Source organism: Terrapene carolina, unplaced genomic scaffold (genome assembly GCF_002925995.2).
Source record: "Terrapene carolina triunguis isolate 2854851 unplaced genomic scaffold, T_m_triunguis-2.0 Scaffold62, whole genome shotgun sequence".
Lineage (NCBI taxonomy): Eukaryota > Metazoa > Chordata > Testudines > Emydidae > Terrapene > Terrapene triunguis.
Window position 1 is genome coordinate 24,166,224 of NW_020664413.1, and position 20,839 is coordinate 24,187,062.

General features: G+C 41.9%; 1 protein-coding gene across 3 annotated transcripts in view; it reads left to right on the top strand.

Moving 5' to 3' along the window:
- Nucleotides 1-3,534: 3,534 nt before the first annotated feature.
- KIF5C (kinesin family member 5C) overlaps nt 3,535-20,839 on the top strand; it is a 110,018-nt gene continuing 92,713 nt past the window's right edge. For all 3 annotated transcript variants that reach the window (XM_029910567.1, XM_029910568.1, XM_029910569.1), the window contains exon 1: nt 3,535-3,660. In XM_029910567.1, the coding sequence (XP_029766427.1) occupies nt 3,535-3,660 (126 nt within the window). The remainder of the gene's footprint in view (nt 3,661-20,839) is intronic.

The window sequence follows — 20,839 nt, forward strand, 5'->3', positions numbered from 1 at the left end:
GTAGAATTGTTCCAAGTGTCAAGTGATTGACTCAAGAACTGCCTGAGTTATGACACCCTAAAAACAATCCAGTCAGGAAGGGTCCCAACAACTTAGCACATTACTGCTCTTTTGGAGCATGACAGCTGTAGTCATATGTTTGTTAGATCCATGATTAATCCTGCACAATAAGCAGAGTATCGTATCTTTCATGTTAAGTTATTCATTGGACCACAATAAAACAAACAGTGATCTGTCTCTAAACACACTATAGTTTCCACATATAGAAAACAGCATCTTTATTACAACATGCTATTGACAGAGGGCTACAGCTTTCAAACCTTTGTGGCTTCCCCCACCTCTTGTGAATTTCACAGCCAGATCATTTCAGATGTAGTTGTTTTACTCCGCAATTCATTACAATCTCAAAAAGGAAAAAAAAGGTTTAAAAGGTTTTTGAGCACTTGGTTAAGCAAGGAGAGCCCTGCCCATGCTAGGTGTCAGCAAATGAGGGATGACCCTAATCAACCAATCAAATTGAAATAGGTTAGCTGATGGATAGACAACAATTCAGTAGAAGTTTTTTTTCCATGGACCACTTTGCCCCTCCTTCATCACGTCAGAGGAGCCTGGATCAAGATAAACTGCTAGGAAACAAAACTTATCTTTTCATGCAAATGTATCTAATGACAACTCCCTTCCTACTGTCCCTGCCTATGAATTTATTGTTTCTAAGTAGAACTTTTTTCTAAGCTTCCCAGGAATTGATAACAGCCTATTTAAAAACTTTTATGGTAATAAAACTGCATAATGAGGAGTTTCCTGTTAGCATTTGGGTTAGGCTGCAATTATAGCCTGCTTCATGGCCTCTCACACTGGAGAAGGTTGCAACCCATGGACTAACTATATGGCTAAAACAGAGATCCCCAAACCATTTTTTATTGTAACATGGAATCATAGTTCAGGCCAACTGCACCTGTGTTTCCCCTCAGTGGTCCAGCAAAGGCATCTGCACTCAGCCTTCTGGCCTCCTAGCCATTGCCTTTCTTGGGTGGAGACTTACAACTCTCTCCCTCGTGACCTGGGTATGTCCAGGCTGAAATGTTCCCTGCCTTCATCGTATTATTCCCAGCAAAAGACAGTTCACCTAAACACACTTGCTTCTCCCTTCAGAGACAGCACACAGTGTCATTTCCCACTGTTATAAGTTACCACACAACTCTTCCTATGCAGGCTTATTTATTATGGTAAAAGTATTAGAGAAAACACATTAAAAACAATAAAAGACTCTACAAGCATGCTAAAAATAAGCTTGCAAGAGATCTCCCCCCAGTGTCTGCACCATGCACTCTGGCAGGTGCGCTCCCACAAGAGGTCACGTTTGTGGTCACAAGTTTATAACAGCCTCAGCTCAGAACTAGCACCTAGTCTTATGGGGCTGCAATAGGCCATGTTCTTCCAACCCTTCCCTAAGGATTGAGGCCCTCCATGGACCAGAGATCCTGTTCATTTGCTGAAATATGAAGAAGCTCTGAGTCATCTTAAACTCAGGCTATTTATCCAATCATTTTTTCTTTGTCAGTTACTCCCTGGAGAATGCAGGTTGGGTCTCTGAACTGGCCTCATGTCACAGGTGATCAGCAGACAAAAGGTTCCCCATCAGGGAAAAGCTTCAAAGGCTGAGTCAGTAGGTGGGGGTTGCAACCCCCTCTCCCCCAGTACCTCCTAAGAATTCCACTTCACACATATTGTCTGAAAAGATCAGTAATGTCTGCTATATTATTTGTCAGTCTTTTGAAATTCACATTATCTCCCAGAGATTACATTAATCCTTCTTCGTCCTAAAAAAGTTCCATAAATCCCACAGCAGTAGTACACAAACATTTCCATTTTCAATACAATGGACCCTGAAGTTACTAAGTGTAATTAAATATGTTTTACTTCATTCCATAAGGTTTGCACACGATATTGCAGGATATTGTCATATCTGTCACAAATGGTATGGAAATGGTTGAGAATCAGTGCTCTACTTACACACATTCATTAGGTTCTAAAAGAACCAACCCACCAATAGAACATAAAATAATCCAATCTATTGTCACATGAACAAACACAGGGGGTGAAGTCCTGACCCCCTTGAAATCAATGACAAATCTCTCATTGACTTCAACAGGGCCTGAATTTCAACCAGAGACTACTACAGAACATGTTTGCTTCATTTCACATTTTCAGAAAAGCATGGGATAGTGACTATAAAGTAAAAAATCCTGTGACATATCTCCCAATCAGGTGTACAGAAGCTCTTTAGCATGGTTTAATACTATGGGATATTGATTCTATTATATTTTCCATATGCAAAGAACAAAACATACTTCCAGTCAGAATGACCTTTATTTTATATTAAGAGTCCAACAAAGCAAGAAGGAACAAAGGTAAAGTCTGCAAAAGAGAGCACAGAGTGTGTGTATGTCTCATGTGCAGCAGGAAAGGAAACATCTGCATTTAAAAGTGAACTTCACAGAACATGTCAGAACATTAACAAGCCACATATACCATAGGGTCTATTCCCCTTTTCTCTCTAGCTCGCCTTTTTAATTAAGTATAATTGGGGTTTCTGGATTTAGGGTTAAACTGATAAAACCCCATACTGGAAACAAAAGTAAGAAAAATAATAATAAAAAAGCTAAACAAACACCCAAACTGACATGTTTTGGAGTGCTGAAAATCTTTAGGGGGTGGGGAGGGCGGAGGAGTTATGAAAAATAACTCTGAGAGCTCATTCCCTGCTGAGGGGGTGTAATGTTAATGTAATTAACAAAAACGACCAAGATTGGAAATTCAAGACCCTGATTGGAAACCGGGGAAAATATGTTTGTCATTGTTAAACACTTTTGAGTTGTGTGTGATTTGTGAAACTTTGAAACATTTCACCCTGATCTAATTAGAAAGGGATTTCCTCTCAGCTGGGGAGCTGTAATCGGCTTTCAAAATAGCGCCCACCGCCACCACCCGTCAATCCTCACCCCCCAGCTATCAGTAGTTAGTCGGACACCTAAAGAAAGTGGGGTACGGCCCTCTCCTTCCCCCTTTACCGTCCAGCCCCCCACCTGTATGCCGCTCGGAGGACTACAGCTCCCAGCATGCCTTGTTGGCGCCTCTCCCCTCGAGCCCGAGCTTTGGGAGGGGTTGATGTAATGCGGTGAAGTCACAAAGCCTCTGGGGGCGGCGAGGGGTGGTGGGGCTCGCAAGAGGCTGCCGAAGGGGCAAAGGAGCGGCCGCTTTGTCTGTTCGCTGCCCGCAGAGAGCCACCTGCAGCCCCCGCGCGGGGTGCGAGCCCCACCCCGGCGCTCTGCAGAAGTGGTTCTGCCGCGGGGCCGGCTGGTTTTTTTTGCCGGAGAAGCTGGACAATGCAGGGGCGCTGCTTTCTCGAACCCCCCCGCCCCGTGACCTGCTGAAGGGGGGCCGGGTGTTTGCGGTCCCTGCCTCGCTGGAGGCTGGCTGCATTAGGCACGCGGGTTGCAGCTCGCCCTTCAGCATCCCTCCCACCCCTCCGAGATGGCGGACCCCGCTGAATGCAGCATCAAAGTGATGTGCCGGTTCCGGCCCCTCAACGAGGCGGAGATCCTCCGCGGGGACAAATTCATCCCCAAGTTCAAAGGCGAGGAGACGGTGGTGATCGGGGTAAGTTTCGTCGGGAGGTCCCGCTCCCAGCCACCGTGGGGCTGAGCATCCTGGGGCCGCGGTTCTGCAGCCTTGGCAAAAAGCACCATCGCCCCCCCCCCCCCCCTTTGCGCGCCGCGCAGCACCCGCGCCCTGGGCACCCGGCTCCCTCCCTGCTGCGGCCCATTGTTCCCGCTCCAGGATGGGGGTGGGGGGCAGGGGTTATCCCAGGGCTCTGGTGTAGCTAGCGGGGGTCTGTGCAGGCTCCTACCGCAGAATTGCAGGGACCCCGCTTCCTCCAGGAGGGGGCAGGGGCTCGGGCACGCCCCCAGGGTTTCTCTCAGTTCCCCCCCCCCCATCCTTTGACTTGGGGTTTATTGCCCCCCCCCGCGGGCACGCGGCCCCCTGTTGGGATGAGAAGGGTCTGGGGGATGCAGACGCCAGGCAGGGGGGAGAAGTTCCTCGGAGTGGGGCGGGTGGCACTAGCCTGCTCTGCACACCGCGGCTTTTCCCCCGGGGACCAGTTACCGCCTCCGCTGCCCGCGGCTCCAGCCCCGGGGCCAGGCTGGGAGGGCAGAGGGCAGCCCGTGTGCCGCGCTCCCCTCGTTTGTTCCTGCGGTGGGGAGGAATTGAATGGAGTCGGCCTCGATTGCCACCTGGGTTGCAGCCTCCCAGCCCCCAGCATTGATGAAGCTGATGTCATTCTGTTCACTGGGCATGCTCGCGCGCTCCCTCGCTCGTGGGGTGCCTCAACTGATTGGCAGGTGACAACAATTTCGGGAGAGAATTGCAGAGCTCCGTGTGCGAGTCCTTTCTCTTCCCCCTCCCCCCTCCGGGCTTGGCTTGCGCTCAGCCTCTGCATCTCACCAGCGGCGCTGTGTGAAAACCTGCCAGGCTGCGGTCGGTGCAGATGGAAGGCGAGAGGTGGACGGGCTGCGTGTGCGCTGGTGATTGCTGGGGTCCCTTCAGCCCCGTTGCTGTCACTAGCTAGAGAGAGCCCTTTGCGGCAGCCGCTGGAAGCCGCCTTCTTTCCCGGGAAAGTTTCTTCGCTTGAATGGATCGAAGAGCCTTCCGCCACTCTCGCTCTACACGAGCCGAGGAGTAGCGCTTGGCGTTCTTACGGGCTTCTGAGCCCCTCGAGCACCCGGCCCGTGGTTACTTCGTGCTCACTGTGTTTTGTGGAACACAGGAATGTGCTAGGTCAATGATAGTTCTGTCGCACCTGTTTTGCATTAGAGCCATGTGAGGTCAAAGAGAGAAGCAGGAGGCAGAGATTAAATCCTAATCTGTTTGTTCGAAGCAGGAATCAAAGTATAGTTTTGCAGTATGTAATTGCTGAGTATAGTTTGTATGTAAAGCAATCATTACATTGTATTATGTATTATTTATAGAGGCACATTGATAAATGGTTACAGATTCCAGTAGAACAAATAGTTGATTCTGATCGTCTGGGAGCACAGTGTAGTAAAATCTCATTCCATGGGCAAGTTAGTGATACAGTTGAAATGTTCATCCTTATATAAGTAGATCTGCACATGGTGTTTCTTTCTACCACAAAGTCTAAAATATATATTTAAGCATCAGTTCACTACTCCAGGTCCTAGTGACAACAGATTTCTGGACAGGCCAATATTCTTGTTCCACCAGCATATCACGCTGGGAAGTAACCTTCATAACAGCAAAGGGCTCTGGAATCACTGACTAGAGCATATTTAACATGATCACTAAAAAAACAGTCTATGTGGTTATTTGGATCCCTGTATGGTCTGGGACTAGGGTGACCATATTTCTGTATGCTGAATATGGGATACCTAGTAAAATTACTCGTATTCAAGCAAGTTCAATGAAAATCAATCAGAATTATGCAGTACAAATGTTCAAATTAACATCAAGTTGACTGAACCCCTATTAAAAAGAAATACTGCACAGTTGGATTCTTTTTATTTACTTCTTATCTTTAAGGCTTTAGGGTTCACTCGTGGAGAGGTGACACACACACACACACACTCCCATATACCTCTCTCTCACAGAGACAGTGACCCACCGACCCGACTCTCCTTTCCCGGTGCCCTCCGTGCTTGGCTGGGCCCCCAGGATGGACCTGCCTCTCCTGGTACCTGGTGCTGCGTCTTCCTGAGGCAGCACATGGGGGTGGCATGCAGGGTCACGTGCCCCCCTCCCCCACCAGATTTCTGCCAGGGTTCACACCAGAAAGTGGCCAGCAGCAGCCTTTCGGCACTGCACGGGAGGGCAGGGGGCTGTGCTGATGGACCAGCAGGAGGAGTGGCTAGCCGTGCATGCTGCAGCTTTGTCCTGCCACCAGCCTTGCACACCCACTCCCATCGTTGGTTATTGCCCCCCCCCCCCTCCGCCCCCTCACTGCTGGTGGGCGGGTGGTTGGCAAGCAGGGATCCGGTCAGCACCAGTACAGATTTTGGGGAGAGACAGAAAATATGGGACAATTTGCCCGTTTTTAAGAAAGTCAGGACACCTGCAGGAGGGCTTAAATATGGGACTGTCCCTTTAAAAACAAGACATCTGGGACCCAACTCTCCCACAGACTGTTTGGTTATCATGGCAGTTAAGATAGTCTGGGGTGTGCTTGCTGTGAGTTTTTGGAGCTGAAGTTTTCCAATTGAGGGCCCTTATCTTTGGAATGGGCTCCCTTTGGCAGTCTGCCAACAGTGGGCTTTGGTTATCTTCAGTACATGATGTAGGTCATTTCTACTTGAGCTAGTATGTGGTTAATTGTCTGACTTGCTGGATTTTATTTTCCCTTAGTGCTTTGTTTTGTATTTTGGTCTGCAGTGATCACAGCCATGTTTATGTTACTCGTTATAAGGTTTATTTTTATAACCAAATACTTAAATAAGTGCTTGCGATCAATAAATAAATAATAAACCACATAAATGGCTAGTTGGTTATTAACAAGGTTCTTATTTCAACTGCTTACAGCTATTGTCAGAATTTATTGGAAGGACAAGCACTTTTTCATTAGAGAGCTGCTAAATGACTCATGAAAGACTGAAATGTTTTGAGATAAATGTTATAGAAAAGTCTATTTCTCTTCTCTTTTTAATTATTGAGGGCATTGCATCAAAACAGGATATTTGCTTTCTGAGCAGATAAACTCTCATTCCTCACCTTGAGTTGTAATCATCATAGTCTCCACAGCAATTAATCTGATGTCAAAAACAGAGGATTGTGACTTCAGGCCATGAATGTTTAGAATGAAGGAGAAATAATTAGCAGAAAGAGATGAAACCGTATGAAAGAGAGATCTTTCCATGCAAATGTTAGTGATCTTAAAAACCACACAAGGTATATTAATTAAACTAAGCGAAACAATGTGCAAATTGTAATTCTGGTTATAGTGCATCTCTGCTTATAATGTAGTTCTTTGGAAAACACTGAGTTCAGTTTAAAATGATTCAACTGAAGAAACTGCTCAAACATCACTATAAAGCATTAGCTGCTCTCTCCAAAGACAAAAAGGAAAAACAGATATTTTCTAGTTCTTATGCATTGGAGGTCATAGTCTCTAATTTATGACATGTAAAAGTGTATTTTGACCCTTGTGTATAACTTGTGGTTTGGCAGGATAAATCTTCAGCACCTTTAGTTATCATCCTGGAAAGCTCGTCTCAACCAGAACAGCTTCTTCATTTCTCTTTCTCATGACATAGGCAGGGTCTGGGAAGAAGACCTAGTGACATCCAATGAGACTTAGGGCTTGTCTACACTACCGACCAGATCGACAGGCAGCTATCAATCTAGCAGGAGTCGATTTATAGTGTCTAGTATAGACGCAATAAATCGACCACCGATTGCTCTAGCATCGATTCTGGTACTCCGCCTCAATGAGAAGCACAAGGGGAATCGACGGGAGAGCATCTCCCGTCGACACAACGCAGTGAAGACACCGCGGTAAGTAGATCTAGGTATGTCGACTTCAGCTACGTGAATAACGTAGCTGAAGTTGCATAATTTAGATCTATTTTTCCCCCTCTCCCCCCCGGTAGTGTAGACCAGCCCTTGGTTTGCTTAGTTGTAAGTCTGTCACATTAAACAGAGAAAAAACTGTATCTCCTGAGTTGGGTTCACTGCCATGATACCTGTGAGAAATCAGCTAGTTTATACTGGCTTGAGGGGGCTGATGTTTTCTGTATCTCTTTACAGTTTTTGAATTATAAACATACATACGAATATTTTCACACTTGAGGCCTTGACCTTAACTGGAACCTATGGGTACTACTGCAATATACTATTAATAATAGAATGTATTATTGATCTTCATTATTTAGTGTGTCAGATTGAATGCTCAGATCCAATAACTAGTAATACTTACCCACAGAAAAATCACATTTCTGCTAGAAAATATTCCCAGCATGGTCTTCATTTTAGAAGAGCGCTCTTTTTCTTTAACATTCATAAAGTTATTAAGATGGAACTGCAAAGCTAAATTAAACAAATCAACCACAATTTCAAATGGTCCTTTGTTGCTTCTGAATAAAGGCCATAAAGTGGGTTTTTTGTTAGTCCAGCTTCTTTTTCTTCAGCAATATCATGACTGATTTTTCTATGAGAAGACAAAATTCCACTATTTTCAGTCATCACAAAAGACAAGACTGAAACTTGAATAGCTGAAAGGAAAGAAGATGTCTAATCCAACTCTTCTGAACCCTTAAAGAGAGATTTTTTTTTTTCTTAACTCAAGCTCCTGACAAACAACTGGGGGAAAATGCTTTCTTTGTGAAATAGTCAACATCATGCTGTGACGGGTTGGATCACAGAAACCCCCTTGGGAACTGCCACCCGATGTGCAAAGACTACCCCTGCTTCTGTTTTCCCTGCCAGCTCAGGACTCCAGCACCCTGTCTTGCTGAGCCAGACACTCCCGTCTGCTCCAACACAGACCCAGGGTCTGAATCACTTGTCCCAAAGCTGCAAGTGTACCTGAAAACAGCTCACAGAAGTGTGCTTGTCTTTAGCACTCAGATGCCCAACTCCCAATGGAGTCTAAACCCAGATAAATCCGTTTTACCCTGCATAAAGCTTATGCAGGGCAAACTCATAAATTGTTCGCTCTCTATAACACTGATAGAGAGATATGCACAGCTGTTTGCTCCCCCAGGTATTAATACATACTCTGAGTAAATTACTAAATAAAAAGTGATTTTATTAAATACAGACAGTAGGATTTAAGTGGTTCCAAGTAGTAACAGACAGAACAATGTAAGTCACCAAGCAAAATAAAATAAAATGCGCAAATCTATGTCTAATCAAACTGAATACAGATAATCTCACCCTCAGAGATGCTTCAGTAAGTTTTTTCACAGGCTGGACACCTTCCAGGCCTGGGCACAATTCTTTCCCCTGGTACAGCTCTTGTTCCAGCTCAGGTGATAGCTAGGGGATTCTTCATGATGGCTCCTCCCCCCTTTGTTCTCTTCCACCACTTTATATATCTTTTGCATAAGGCGGGAACCCTTTGTCCCTCTGGGTTTCCACCCCCCATCACTGGAAAAGCACCAAGTTAAAGATGGATTCCAGTTCAGGTGACATGATCACATGTAACTGCAAGACTTCATTGCCCACTTGCCAGCACACACATATACAGGAAGACTAACAGGTAAACAGCCATCTGCAGACAATGGTCCTGGTTAATTGGAGTCCAAACCATCATTCCAAGATTCCAAACCATCATTAATGGCCCACACTTTACATAATTACAATAGGCCCTCAGAGTTATGTTTTATATTTCTAGTTTTAGATACAAGAGTGGTACGTTTCTACAAATAGGATGATCACACTCAGTAGATTATGAGCTTTGTAATGATACCTTACAAGAGACCTTTTGCACGAAGCGTATCCCAGTTGCATTATATTCACTTATTATCATGTTTTTATAAAACCATATAGACTGCACAATGTCACACATGCACCTCCTGTTATTCTCTCCTATTATAGTTTTATGGGCTTCAGAAGGTTCTCCAGCAACTACAGGAAGGGAAGACTTGTAATTACTGCTGTTTCTTTTTTCTTTTTTAAAGGCAAATGACTCCTCCTCCCACATCTTCTTTTGGGACATCTTTGAGTCTATTTCTATACATCATGAATAAAGCTGTACATTTATCATATCCACGACTCTCTGACTTTCAGGATTTGCTTATCTAAAACAATCAAATCCTGGCCCCATTGAAGTCAATGGCAAAATTCCCCTTGACTTTAATAGGAGTGGGATTTCATCCATGGTCTTTGTCACCTGAACCAGCCTCCTCCATGAATCTTCTCAGATTTGGCTGTACATGTGTGCCATTTAGTATGGATAAACTAATATAACTAAATGGCTTTAATCAATTTTTAATTGCAAATTGGAGACTAATTAACTTTTCTCAATTTTCCATGGCCAACAATATAATGAAAATTTTAGTGTGCGATGACTTATTTTTAAGTTCAGATTATGATTCCTATGTTTTTACTGTGACTTAACCCTTTTTTTTTGCCATGATGGCCAACTGACCTTGATCATAGTAGCGCACTAAGAGGCAAAAGCAATAAATAAATTGCTTTCTTTTGCAGTTCACTTTTAACTAAGCTACTGGATTCCTTATTGAGCTTCACAACAGATTTTCAGTAGACTGCTGCTTAGTTTGTTGTCTTTGTTCCTCTGTACCCTGAAGTTAGCTATTTGGTTTTGCCTGATGTTTCTGCAAATGTATTTTCCTTGGCAATTTTTTTTCTTGTATTCTGTGAGTGTTAAGTGGTGTGCTCAGCTCAGCCAGTGAAGTATCTTGCTGGCTTGGGGACCTGAAAACACTTAACACCTGCAACTACTGTACTCACATGCCTAAGTGTTTGCAGGATCGGGGACTGGGAGGGATACACAGGGAGACTCTGTGAGGAAATAGGCTGCCTGTGATGTAAAAAGACTTTTTTCCCAGCTAAGTTTGTGGGCCCACAATATATTTCCCCCCAAAGTTTAAAAAATAAATAAAGAGTAAGGAATTGAACTGAACTGAGGAAAATGCAGGAACAAGTTCATTCTTTGTTCTTCAGGTGGATCTGTCGTGCCCACTCGTTTTGAAGCTTGCTGTTAGTGAAAGGTAGAAACTGATGTATTTAGTCTTAGTTGTGATATTTAGCAATGTGGATTTCCTGAACTAATTTCTCACTGTCATAATGTCAGTGTTTTCTATTTCCAGGAAGGAGACAGAAATTAACTTTTGGTTCTGATTTCGCATTCCTTTTTTGAGATGAAACTTAGGGCTGAACTAGTGCAAAATATTGGCATGTACCTCTGCATACTGAATCTGCTGAGTTTCGCACATCTCTTGTTGTGCAGGCAACGTAGGGGTAGGGAGGGAGAGGAATGTTTGGTTTTAGTTGTTGCTCAACAGGATTCATTCCAGCTGACTAAGTGTGGCACTGGTGGGCTTTGAAGCAAGTCCTTGCCAGTTGTGCTTGACTAGAAGGATGATGGCTATGATATGGGACCTCAAAGTGTGTGTGAGTGTGAGAGAGAAAAAACAGTAAGGAAAAATGGAACAAGCCTAAAGGTCCTTATACTAGCATACGTAGTTGACTCCCCCCAGAGGGAAGTCCTACTATCTATTGTTTCAGCCTTGAATTGCTCTAAAGATTCCTTATGGTATTCAGTGACTACATTTTTGTGAAGAGACATTGAATATTTTTTTCTTTTGTTAATCAGACACTACAGAACATGTAGGAATATAGGGAGCAAAAGGTCAAATGATGTTTCACAGCATAACACATACAGTACTTGTCAGATGCAAATAATGATAGCCCATTCCTCTAGGGAAACAATGTCTATTTTTACCTAGTTTTCTAATGTGTTTACTACTGAGAATTATGACTGTGTACTACTGACAATACATTTTCTCCTTAAAGTATCAGGTCAGACTATTCTCTTTCTCTTATGCAGGAATGATAATGAAGTTAATGAAAGTTGCACTAGTAAGAAGAGAATTAGATCCATAAATTCTTTCTGGTTAAATATCTTTGCAGATTATTTATCTGGATCATTCATGCCTAATTAGCTTATTTAGCAAAAACTCCTAAAACAAATGACTTTCAAGAACCAATAAGGATTTTTATGCCACATTGTCACTGCTCTACCATCCATTTCCATGATTTGATAGTTCTCTTTGATGCTGCATGGCACATTGCTGTTTTAATGAAATCCACACCAATATTTCCACCTCTCAATGCACAAGGGTAGACTATCATATCTTGATGTGAGACACTCTAGAAATACTAGAAATTATACTCTCATAGATTGATGTGGGGTAGGAATGTCTGCATTGCTAGTGAAGTTGATTTTATTTTAAATTAGCGAAATCTAACCTGTCAATTTGTTCAGTTAAACGTATTAATTTTTTTTTTGAGAAAATATATTTAGCCATGTGTTGTTGGGATTTTCTTCTTTCCTTTTATAAAACACACACAATACATACTTGATGTACAATCATTCATTAGGTGTGTGATATATTTTGTTACAATGTTTCTACTGGGAAAACTTAAGCTGGAAACCTTTAATGTGTTATAACGGTGCATCTTTAGTCCATTTCCCTGCCCCCTCCTAACTTCTTTATTCCCATGAAGTTTAAGGATTGTTTCCACAAAAGAGTTCATCTGAGATACCTGTAATGAAGTACAAGCAGCTTGCAGAGATAAACATATCATATCTTTGAAGCCTATGATCTCCAAAGGCACCATGAAATGATACAAATGTGTGGTGGGTTCTTCTCTTTTAGAAAACATGACAAATCCTCGCACGCCATCAGGTTTTCCTTCAGTATGACATAAATTGATAAATTGCAAAGCATGTGTTTGACCTGATGCCTTTCATCTTTCTACTTTATGTATAAGATGTGTCATGCTGTGCTAACTTTCCTGTAATGTTGGGCTGTGTTGTTTCCATGCCTGATTATTTCTAGAGATGGAACAGCAGAGTGCTGGCAAATCTGTCACTTTATTTCTGTGGTGATTTCCCTCCTACTCCAACCCATGAATTAGCTCAAGGTAAATGGGACACATCTTGTATAAGTACCACATTTTCTTTCAGTTTATAAGGCTTCCCTATCTGCTGCAGAACAAACATGTTTCACTAACTTAAGGACTGTAGTTGTAGCCATCCAGGGAGTAATTGTTGGAACTGCTAAAAAGAGTAGATTGCTCTAGGTCTGTTATGCTTAATAATTAATTGAAGGGGAAGCTGTTTAGGAGGTGGAGTTCTTACTGCAGTGGAATAATTAGTGTAGTAGAGTTTCTGGTTCTAACAGAGAAGTTAATTGTCTAGTACATGAGGGCTGGATCTGCAGCTGCCTTCTTTATTAAGAAATTAATTTTTGCAGCTTCCCTCTTTGAAAAACAGCCAACCATCCAATGAATTTAAAAATCTAATATATTGCATTCTCAATTGTAATTTAGGGCAACGAGAGATTTAACTGCAAATATATATTTGTACAGATAAGGGCTTCCTGCAGACATTTCTGTATTCTCAAATTTAAATTTGCTTTCCTTCAAACCACCTCATCTCTGATCCTGCCAGATTTCACAAGCTGGGCTGGGTTAGTACATGATTAGGACACTTCTAAGGACTAGTCTACACTGGCAACGCGGCAGCGCTTTAATGTGCCTTGTGTGGTGGCAGCGCAGTGCTGGGAGAGAGCTCTCCCAGCACTCTTAAAAACAAACAAACAAAAAACACCTCAATGAGGGGCATAGCTCCCAGTGCTGGGGCACTGTTTACACTGGTGCTTTATAGTGCTGCAACTTGCTGTGCTCAGGGGGGTGTTGCAGCGCTATTAATTGCCAATGTAGACAAGGAACATATTGGTCTTGTCTGTTTCTGTGAAATTTCCCTTGTGTGCAGCAGCACTGGGTGTTCTGGTGTAGACTGATTATTGGTAATATCTTAAACCACTGTGTATGAGCAAGGCTAGATGATGTGATGGTACAAATGCTGGTGGCTGGACTTCATTAACAGTGATTGCACCACCATAAAAGCTCAATGGTGGGAGGTTTCCTGAAGGTGTAGCCTTAGGTGCTGCAGGAAGAGCTGTTGCTGAGTTAGCCATTGGTACCCTGTGAGCTGGTACAGGACCAGTTCTCTATCACAGTTTTGAGGCAGAAGTGTTTGCCTTTCAGATGCAAAACTAACATCATGAACCATGGTGGCTATTAAAGATTCCATGGGACTCTTTAGAAGAAAGTATAGGTGGATTGCCAGATTTCAGTGTGGGTAACTATGTTCTGCTTGCCAAAATTCCTTCTGGAGAGTCATTTGGAAAGAGCATTCTTTATGTCCTATCCTAAGGTGTTGCGCTGATAATTAAAAAATAATGTTTCAACCCATATTTGCATTTCAGTGGTGGATGAAGTGATCCTGTGGGTGTTTTGTCGAGGGGAAAAATGAAATGAAAAACAGCTTCCATTTACACTCATTTCAAGCATGTGTGTTTCTTACAATAATGTTAATTGTTTTCACTGAAGCAAGTTCCTTTCAGCCCTCCTTGTGTACTGTAGGTTTTTTGAATGCAGTCTTTTCCAAGCCCCTGTTCCACTTTTATTTTATTTTTTGATCCCGATGTCCTATAAACACCAGTATGTGTGTCAACAGTGTGGAATTATAGCTAAAGGTTTGAAATTTTGAAGTTCAGATTCTTGATTTTTACATGATACCTGATTTATAAAATTCTAACACAATTGTAGAAATAGTTGCAGTTACATATCTCTTGTGCCCTGGCCAATCATGTTCTGCTAGCTGCTATATGGTTTCTTTCTCTTGGAGAAACACATTGGGGTGAATTTTTTAATAAATAGAAGTATATGATTTGGCATGACTTTTTCCCTGTGACTTTTTTTTGTCTAATTATATATTTTCTTATGGACAGTCTTCTAGTCTGGGAAAAGAGATGATGATGGATTTTTAATTCAGTGCTTCAAGTGAAGAATTTCACAAGGTAGACAGAAGACAAGTGTCTCTCAGGGTCATCCTGTGAGTAAGGGAGGGGTTAAATTTATAATTTATAGGGGGAGAGGGGAGAAGAGACGGGTGAGGGCTCCTTTTTAAAAGTGGACACATCTAAGATCTTGAAATCAAGGTCTCAGCATTGATGTTTAGATTCCTTGACTTCAGGGAATAGTTCTGTCTATGGTCCAATTTCTAATGTGGGTTGCTTCCCTTTGTCTTGAATATATGATCATGAGTTAGCTTGAAACTAGGCAACAGAGGTAGCCAGACAGGAATTGGGGAAACCTTTATTGAAATATTTTGGAGGAAGTGGCATTGAGGAGTCTTTGAAAGTTAATCTAACATTGTGGTTCTCAACCAGGGATATGCGTACCCCTGGGGGTACTCAGAGGTCTTCCAGGGGGCACTTCAAGTCATTTAGATATTTGCTAGTGCTTTTCATGTGGACTGTTGTACTGACTTTGCCTAGTTTTACGAAGTAAAATTTCATGCAGACAATGTTTTGTTCATACTGCTTTATACCTGAAATGTAAGTACAATATTTATATTCCAATGGATTTATTTTATAATTATATGGTAAAAATGAGAAAGTAAGCACATTTTCAGTAACAGCGTGCTGTGACACTCTTGTATTTTTATGTCTGATTTTGTAAGCAAGTAGGTTTTAAGCAAGGTGAAACTTGGTGTACGCAAGACAAATCAGACTCCTGAAAGGGGTACAGTAGTTTGGAAAGCCACTGATCCAGCAAAAAAAGTGGGATACGTGTGTTCTCTCTCTCTCAGACTCCAGCTTGCATTAATTAATGTTTGTAAAGCACTTTGAAGATAAAAACCACTATATAGGCACTAATAATGTCAATCCCCGAGATGGAGATTGAGTTATGGTTCATAAGGGTGGGTATGTTCATAATTTTTTATTATGTCTATCCTTTTATATTACTTAACTTTCCAATAGCAAGAACATCTTAATTGTTACCATATTTTCAATTTCTAGTGTCTCATCTTCTGCCTTGTCAGTAATGTTAAATGCTATCACTTTAGTTGTCCTTAAGTGTGTCCTTTCAGAAGATATTTGGGAAGTATGGTATCTCAAAGAATAACCATGCATTATGGAGAAAACTAATCAACCTCTTTAGCTGGGCATTAAGAGTATTTGAAACAGATCCTGGGTGAATGCTGAACATGAGTAGATGTGGTGCTAAGGTGCCTGAGTCCATGGCAGAGAGCTAAATTCCCATGTTGCAGCCTGTTCGTAATGGGAGCTGTGCAAGGTGCTGAAACACTAACCTTCAGTAAATCTTGGTTCCTCATTATCATTGACTTCTAGCAACCACAAGTCCATTAACCCTTTTCTAATGAAGGCGATCTGGATACGTTTGTCTGAAGCATCCCAAAGCAAACCTCTCTGTAGCTACAATACGGTCCTGCCTACCCAATGACAGGCTTTTTCTTTTCTTTCTCTCTCTCTTTCTCCCCCCCCCCCCCCCCCCCGCTCTTGGTGCAAAGAGGAGGAAATCTAACTGATTTGAAGGCAGGAAACTGCATTTAGTCTTTGGCAGAGCTGGGAATAAAACTCAAGAAGTCCTATCTTACCTTTCCTGTGACTCACCTATCAACTGAAGATTAACTAATTTTTATAAAGCACTTTGAGGCCCTCTAGAGGGTGTCCCTATAGAAGTGAAAATAAGTCCCCCAATTGACATTTAGTTTATCATATGTCTTGACTTGATAAAAATGTATCCAGTACTTCAGATAAATGTATTGTGCCTTAGTAATGCTGTAGTTAGGCTTGCACATTTAATTCAAAACCGACCTGATTTGTGTCTTAACCTTTGTCAAAGAGTTTAAATGTTTCCCTTATTTAATAATATATTTACACATTCTTTAGTCACAAAATTGTCTGCATTAAGAACTTCTGTTAGCTTCATTGTTGCTTTGTGACAGTGTTTCTTAGCTGTTGTAGCTATTCCACCAAATATGAGGCTTCAATGGATTTTTCCAAGGAGGCTTTTCCATTATATATTATGTTGTGTGTTTACATGCACCAAAGTTCAGTGTTAATAGCAATGGTAGATGTAAAGATTTAGAGGAATGCTAATTGCTTGCAATGTGTTCAGCAGCTGGGCTTGCCTATATCTTTCTAGTTTGGCAGATTTATTGTGTTGTTAGTACATCTCAGGGGAGGCAGTCCATGGTAGTGCTGAAATTGACTTCAGGAAACTCCTGTTCACTCTAGTACAGTCATAAGAGAAGCTTTCAGAGAATACTGCTCCATCCATCGAGATTTTTTTGTATGGTCAGAGGAGACTTTGTATGAGGTTCTTCACTCCCCCTGAGGTAAACGGGGGAGCAGTGGTTGTTTTGGTTAAGAAAGTGATGTGATGCTCTTATAGTGAGAACTCAGTTTTTCTCCGACATACTGGAAGAAATGCAGAGATGCTTCAGACCTTGCTTAACAGAGCACTGTGAGGCTGTCAGTGATTGGCTGTAGCAAATGATAAAATGGAAGAGGAAAGGAGAGCTGCTGACCGTGGACCTTCCAATAAGAACATGCTTATTTTTTCCCTACAATTTTTTCAAGACTTATTTTTCAGTTTTGAGTGTGAGGAATATTGGAATTTCATAATGTCTTGTAAAAATGCACTGTTGATTACCATTACCCCCCACCACAACTGGTCACCCTATGTCCTTATCATCACCTGCCAACAGCAGCCATCAAAGTGAGTCACTTAAAGATTTCCTATTTCTTCCATGTTGATTTGTGTAGTACCTCATGTGTTTCTAGCCATTCATGAACCTTCTCAGCCATGTAAGTTGCATTGCAATCAGCCTGCTAAAACAGCTGACTATATTTAGATGTCTACAGCTGGAAAGAGGGGGCCACTTCAGTGTGAATAATGTTTAAAGTTTCATTTGTAAGTAGATGTCTCATCTTTGTATATTTTTTTGTTTAAAAGACTTAGAAATGTATAAGACTTAGATGTGCATAAGTGAAGTTATGTAGTGGTGGTTGTAATAGCTTTCTAAATGGCCAAAAGCATAACTTACTTATGAGTGCAGAAGAGGAAATATTTTTACTGAAGAAAAAGATGAATTGAATGATCTAGTCTCCTTTTTGGAGCGAGGTGTGTGCATAATTGAAATTCCATCCATTTAGCCTCCAGGGCTTGGAACGTTTTGGTTGATTATCATTTCCTTTAGTTTGCTAACTCTTGGTGTTTGGATTTTTTTTTTCTAAGTATGAATGCAGGCAAATTTCAGTTGCAACTTTTCATTGAATGTAATTTTTCTAAACAGAAGAACTACTTTTCTTATTAAGAGCACCTAATGCATATGCGTACTTTGTGTCCATTTTGTTAAATCTCTTAGCTGAGCCTGTAACGCTACATCTCCGTGAAGCAGAACAAGATCTAACACAACCTATTCACCCCATGCAGCTTCTTACAGACCCTTCCCTTTCCTTCATTCATTTTTATCTTGCTTTAGCCTTTCAAAACCCAAAGGTCACATCTAGAAGAGACCTTGATTCCAGAGTGGTGTTAGTCATGCCATTCTGATCGCTTGAAGAAATTGTGAATGTAGAGTTGAATATAGATGCAGAGTAGATTTTCTATTAAGAAACTGTTCAGACTACTGCAGTCTGAAGCAGCAAAGTTCAGAGCATGTCTTTCAGCAGTGTCTCTGCAGGATACTGAAAGGATATTGAGTGCAAGTCATTTGAGATAGTAGCCTATGTGTGCAATATACAGTAAACGCTGCTTGAGCTGACTGCTTGTATGGAAGCAGAAAAATGACATTGGGGAGAAGGGCAGGAAGGTGGGCAATTACTGAGTGACTGTGGGGCAACCAAGGCTTTCCTTAGCTCCAAAGAAAAATCCATGTTGGAATATTAATGGCTTCCCCATGGGAATATTTTACAATATACTGAGCAGGGGACTCTACCTCCCTTCAAATTATCAGGTTTTCGATGTGAGAAAGCTGTGTATTAAAAAAAAAAAAAACAAGCCAATAAAATACCCCAAACTCTTCCCTTTAAGAATTCTTAAAGAGCTGTTGCTCAGAGGCACATGTCTTTCCTGTTGGGTCTGTCTATTGGAGAAATCAAAGTCTCTTTGAAATAGCTGTCTGAAATATTGTGGCCCTTTCCTTCTCTTTAAATCTGTCTTCCTGAAATGGAAATCTACTGACTTCATCTAAAACCACAGTGGTGGAGGCAGCCATGGGGCCTGGCTTTGGGGGAATGTGCATGTTATCCTTCAAGTGGACGTTGACTTTAGAAGGCTGATTGTGGTCCTCCTTGTAACTCCAAGAAAACCTCCTAGTTGGGGTTCAGGATTATTTAAAACCAGAACACTTTTTTGAAATACATGATTTAACTGGGTGAGTGCTTCTTTAGTAAGAGAAGTAAAATGTCAGAAAAGAGTCTAATATTATGCAAAATGTCTACAGTATTTCTCTGTGCCCCTCTGTCTGCTGAATGAAATCCTATTGCACTGCAAAATTTGAAACACCAGTAAATTTTGCTATTCATGCAAGAGATTATCTTCAACTGCACAGTAAAATTTTGGTTATTTTAAAACTAGGTACACTGCTATCAGTGAAGCTGGTGGAGGGGAAGAAGGTGGCAACAGAAAATAATTTTCATCATTATCAATCTTTGAACTGGCCCAAGCTAATTTTGAGAAGGAAATGGAGGTTCCAGCATTTGGTAAAAATGACTTCTTGTGCATTTTGGTAACACATACAACTTCACCTTTGTTTATCTCTTACGTACCTACGTGGTCCCCACTTTCATAGTATCTGAATTAGGGATGTAAAATTTCTGGAAATTTGAAGGCATGGCTTTTTCCATGGAAATTTTGGGAAAAATTGAAATTTGCAGTAGTTACTTGCTTATCAAAACTAAACTTTATTTACTTGTTCAAGAGTGAGAAATGTATTCTGTATAATTTACTTGTCAGATTGTGACAGAGTGCTGAGAGCTAGCGGGTGAGCCAGCACTCTGATCAATCAGCTCCCCTGGAGAAGGCTGACTGAGGATATGCAAGCTAATTAGCTGATTAGGCTGGGAGAGCTGATGAGCCAATTCACCCAGCAGCTGAGGGGTATAAAAGACACAGGAAGGGAGAGGGTGGGTAACCAGGGCCAGGTGAGCCCAGTGTGTGAAGAGGCCTTAAGAAAGGGAGACCACTGTTCCTCCCTGGCCCTGCAAGAGAGGGCTAACGGCAGAGAAGCATTGTATGTAATATTGGTGCACAGGACTGTGTTAGTGTTGGTAGTGATGCAGCTCGGTGGAGAGAGTCTGAGGGCAGATCTTAAGTGCTGCTTAGGTCTTCTAAATGTTGTCACATAGCAACTGTAACTATGTGGAGTGTGTGTATTTTTTTTTTAAATTGTTTGGAATAAAAATGGCTCCTGCCTTTTTAGCCTACTACTCTCATGGAGCCTAAAGCACCTTTCAAACGTTAATTAAGCCTCTCCTCTCCCATGTGAAGTGGTATCCTCCATTAACAGACAGGGAAAAGAGGGCATAGAGAGTGACTTTCCTCAGGATACTCTGCAAGCTGACATCAGAACTGGGAATGGGACTTAGGAGTGGAATGAACTGACTGCCAATTCTCTGCTCTAAGCATTAGACTAGAATGCTTCACTGCCTTCCATTACCTTTTCTCTTATGGTATAATCTTGTTAAGGGTGGGTTGTTCTAGGTCGGTCCTGTAAGCGATAACACTGATTGATACCCAGTTAATCTAAAATCAGATTTATCACCATCTTGCTGAGGCAGGCAGTACATCCCCCAAATAGCTCTGTGACTTTCTGCATTTGTCACAGTGGTGGAACATGCATGTGAGTCTGAACTGTCCCTGTCCTTTAATCAAAAACATTTTAAAGGCTGTTTATTCAATTTGGTGTAAAAACTGACACTGCTGCACATTCAGAAATGGCTAACTTGTTTGCTGCAGTAACAAATGCTGTGTTCAGTAGACCTCTCATCTGTTAATCACTCTGCCAGAATGCGCTTCCTGACAGGGAAGCTTTCCCCTTGTCATCAGGAACACCACAAGGCACTTGCTGTTAATCCTAGGGGAATTCTGTGCCAAAAAATAAAAAAATTCTGCACACAATAATTTAAACTCTGCAAATTTCTGCATATTTTATATTGTCAAAATAGTACAAAATAATCACGCCCGTTTCTATTAT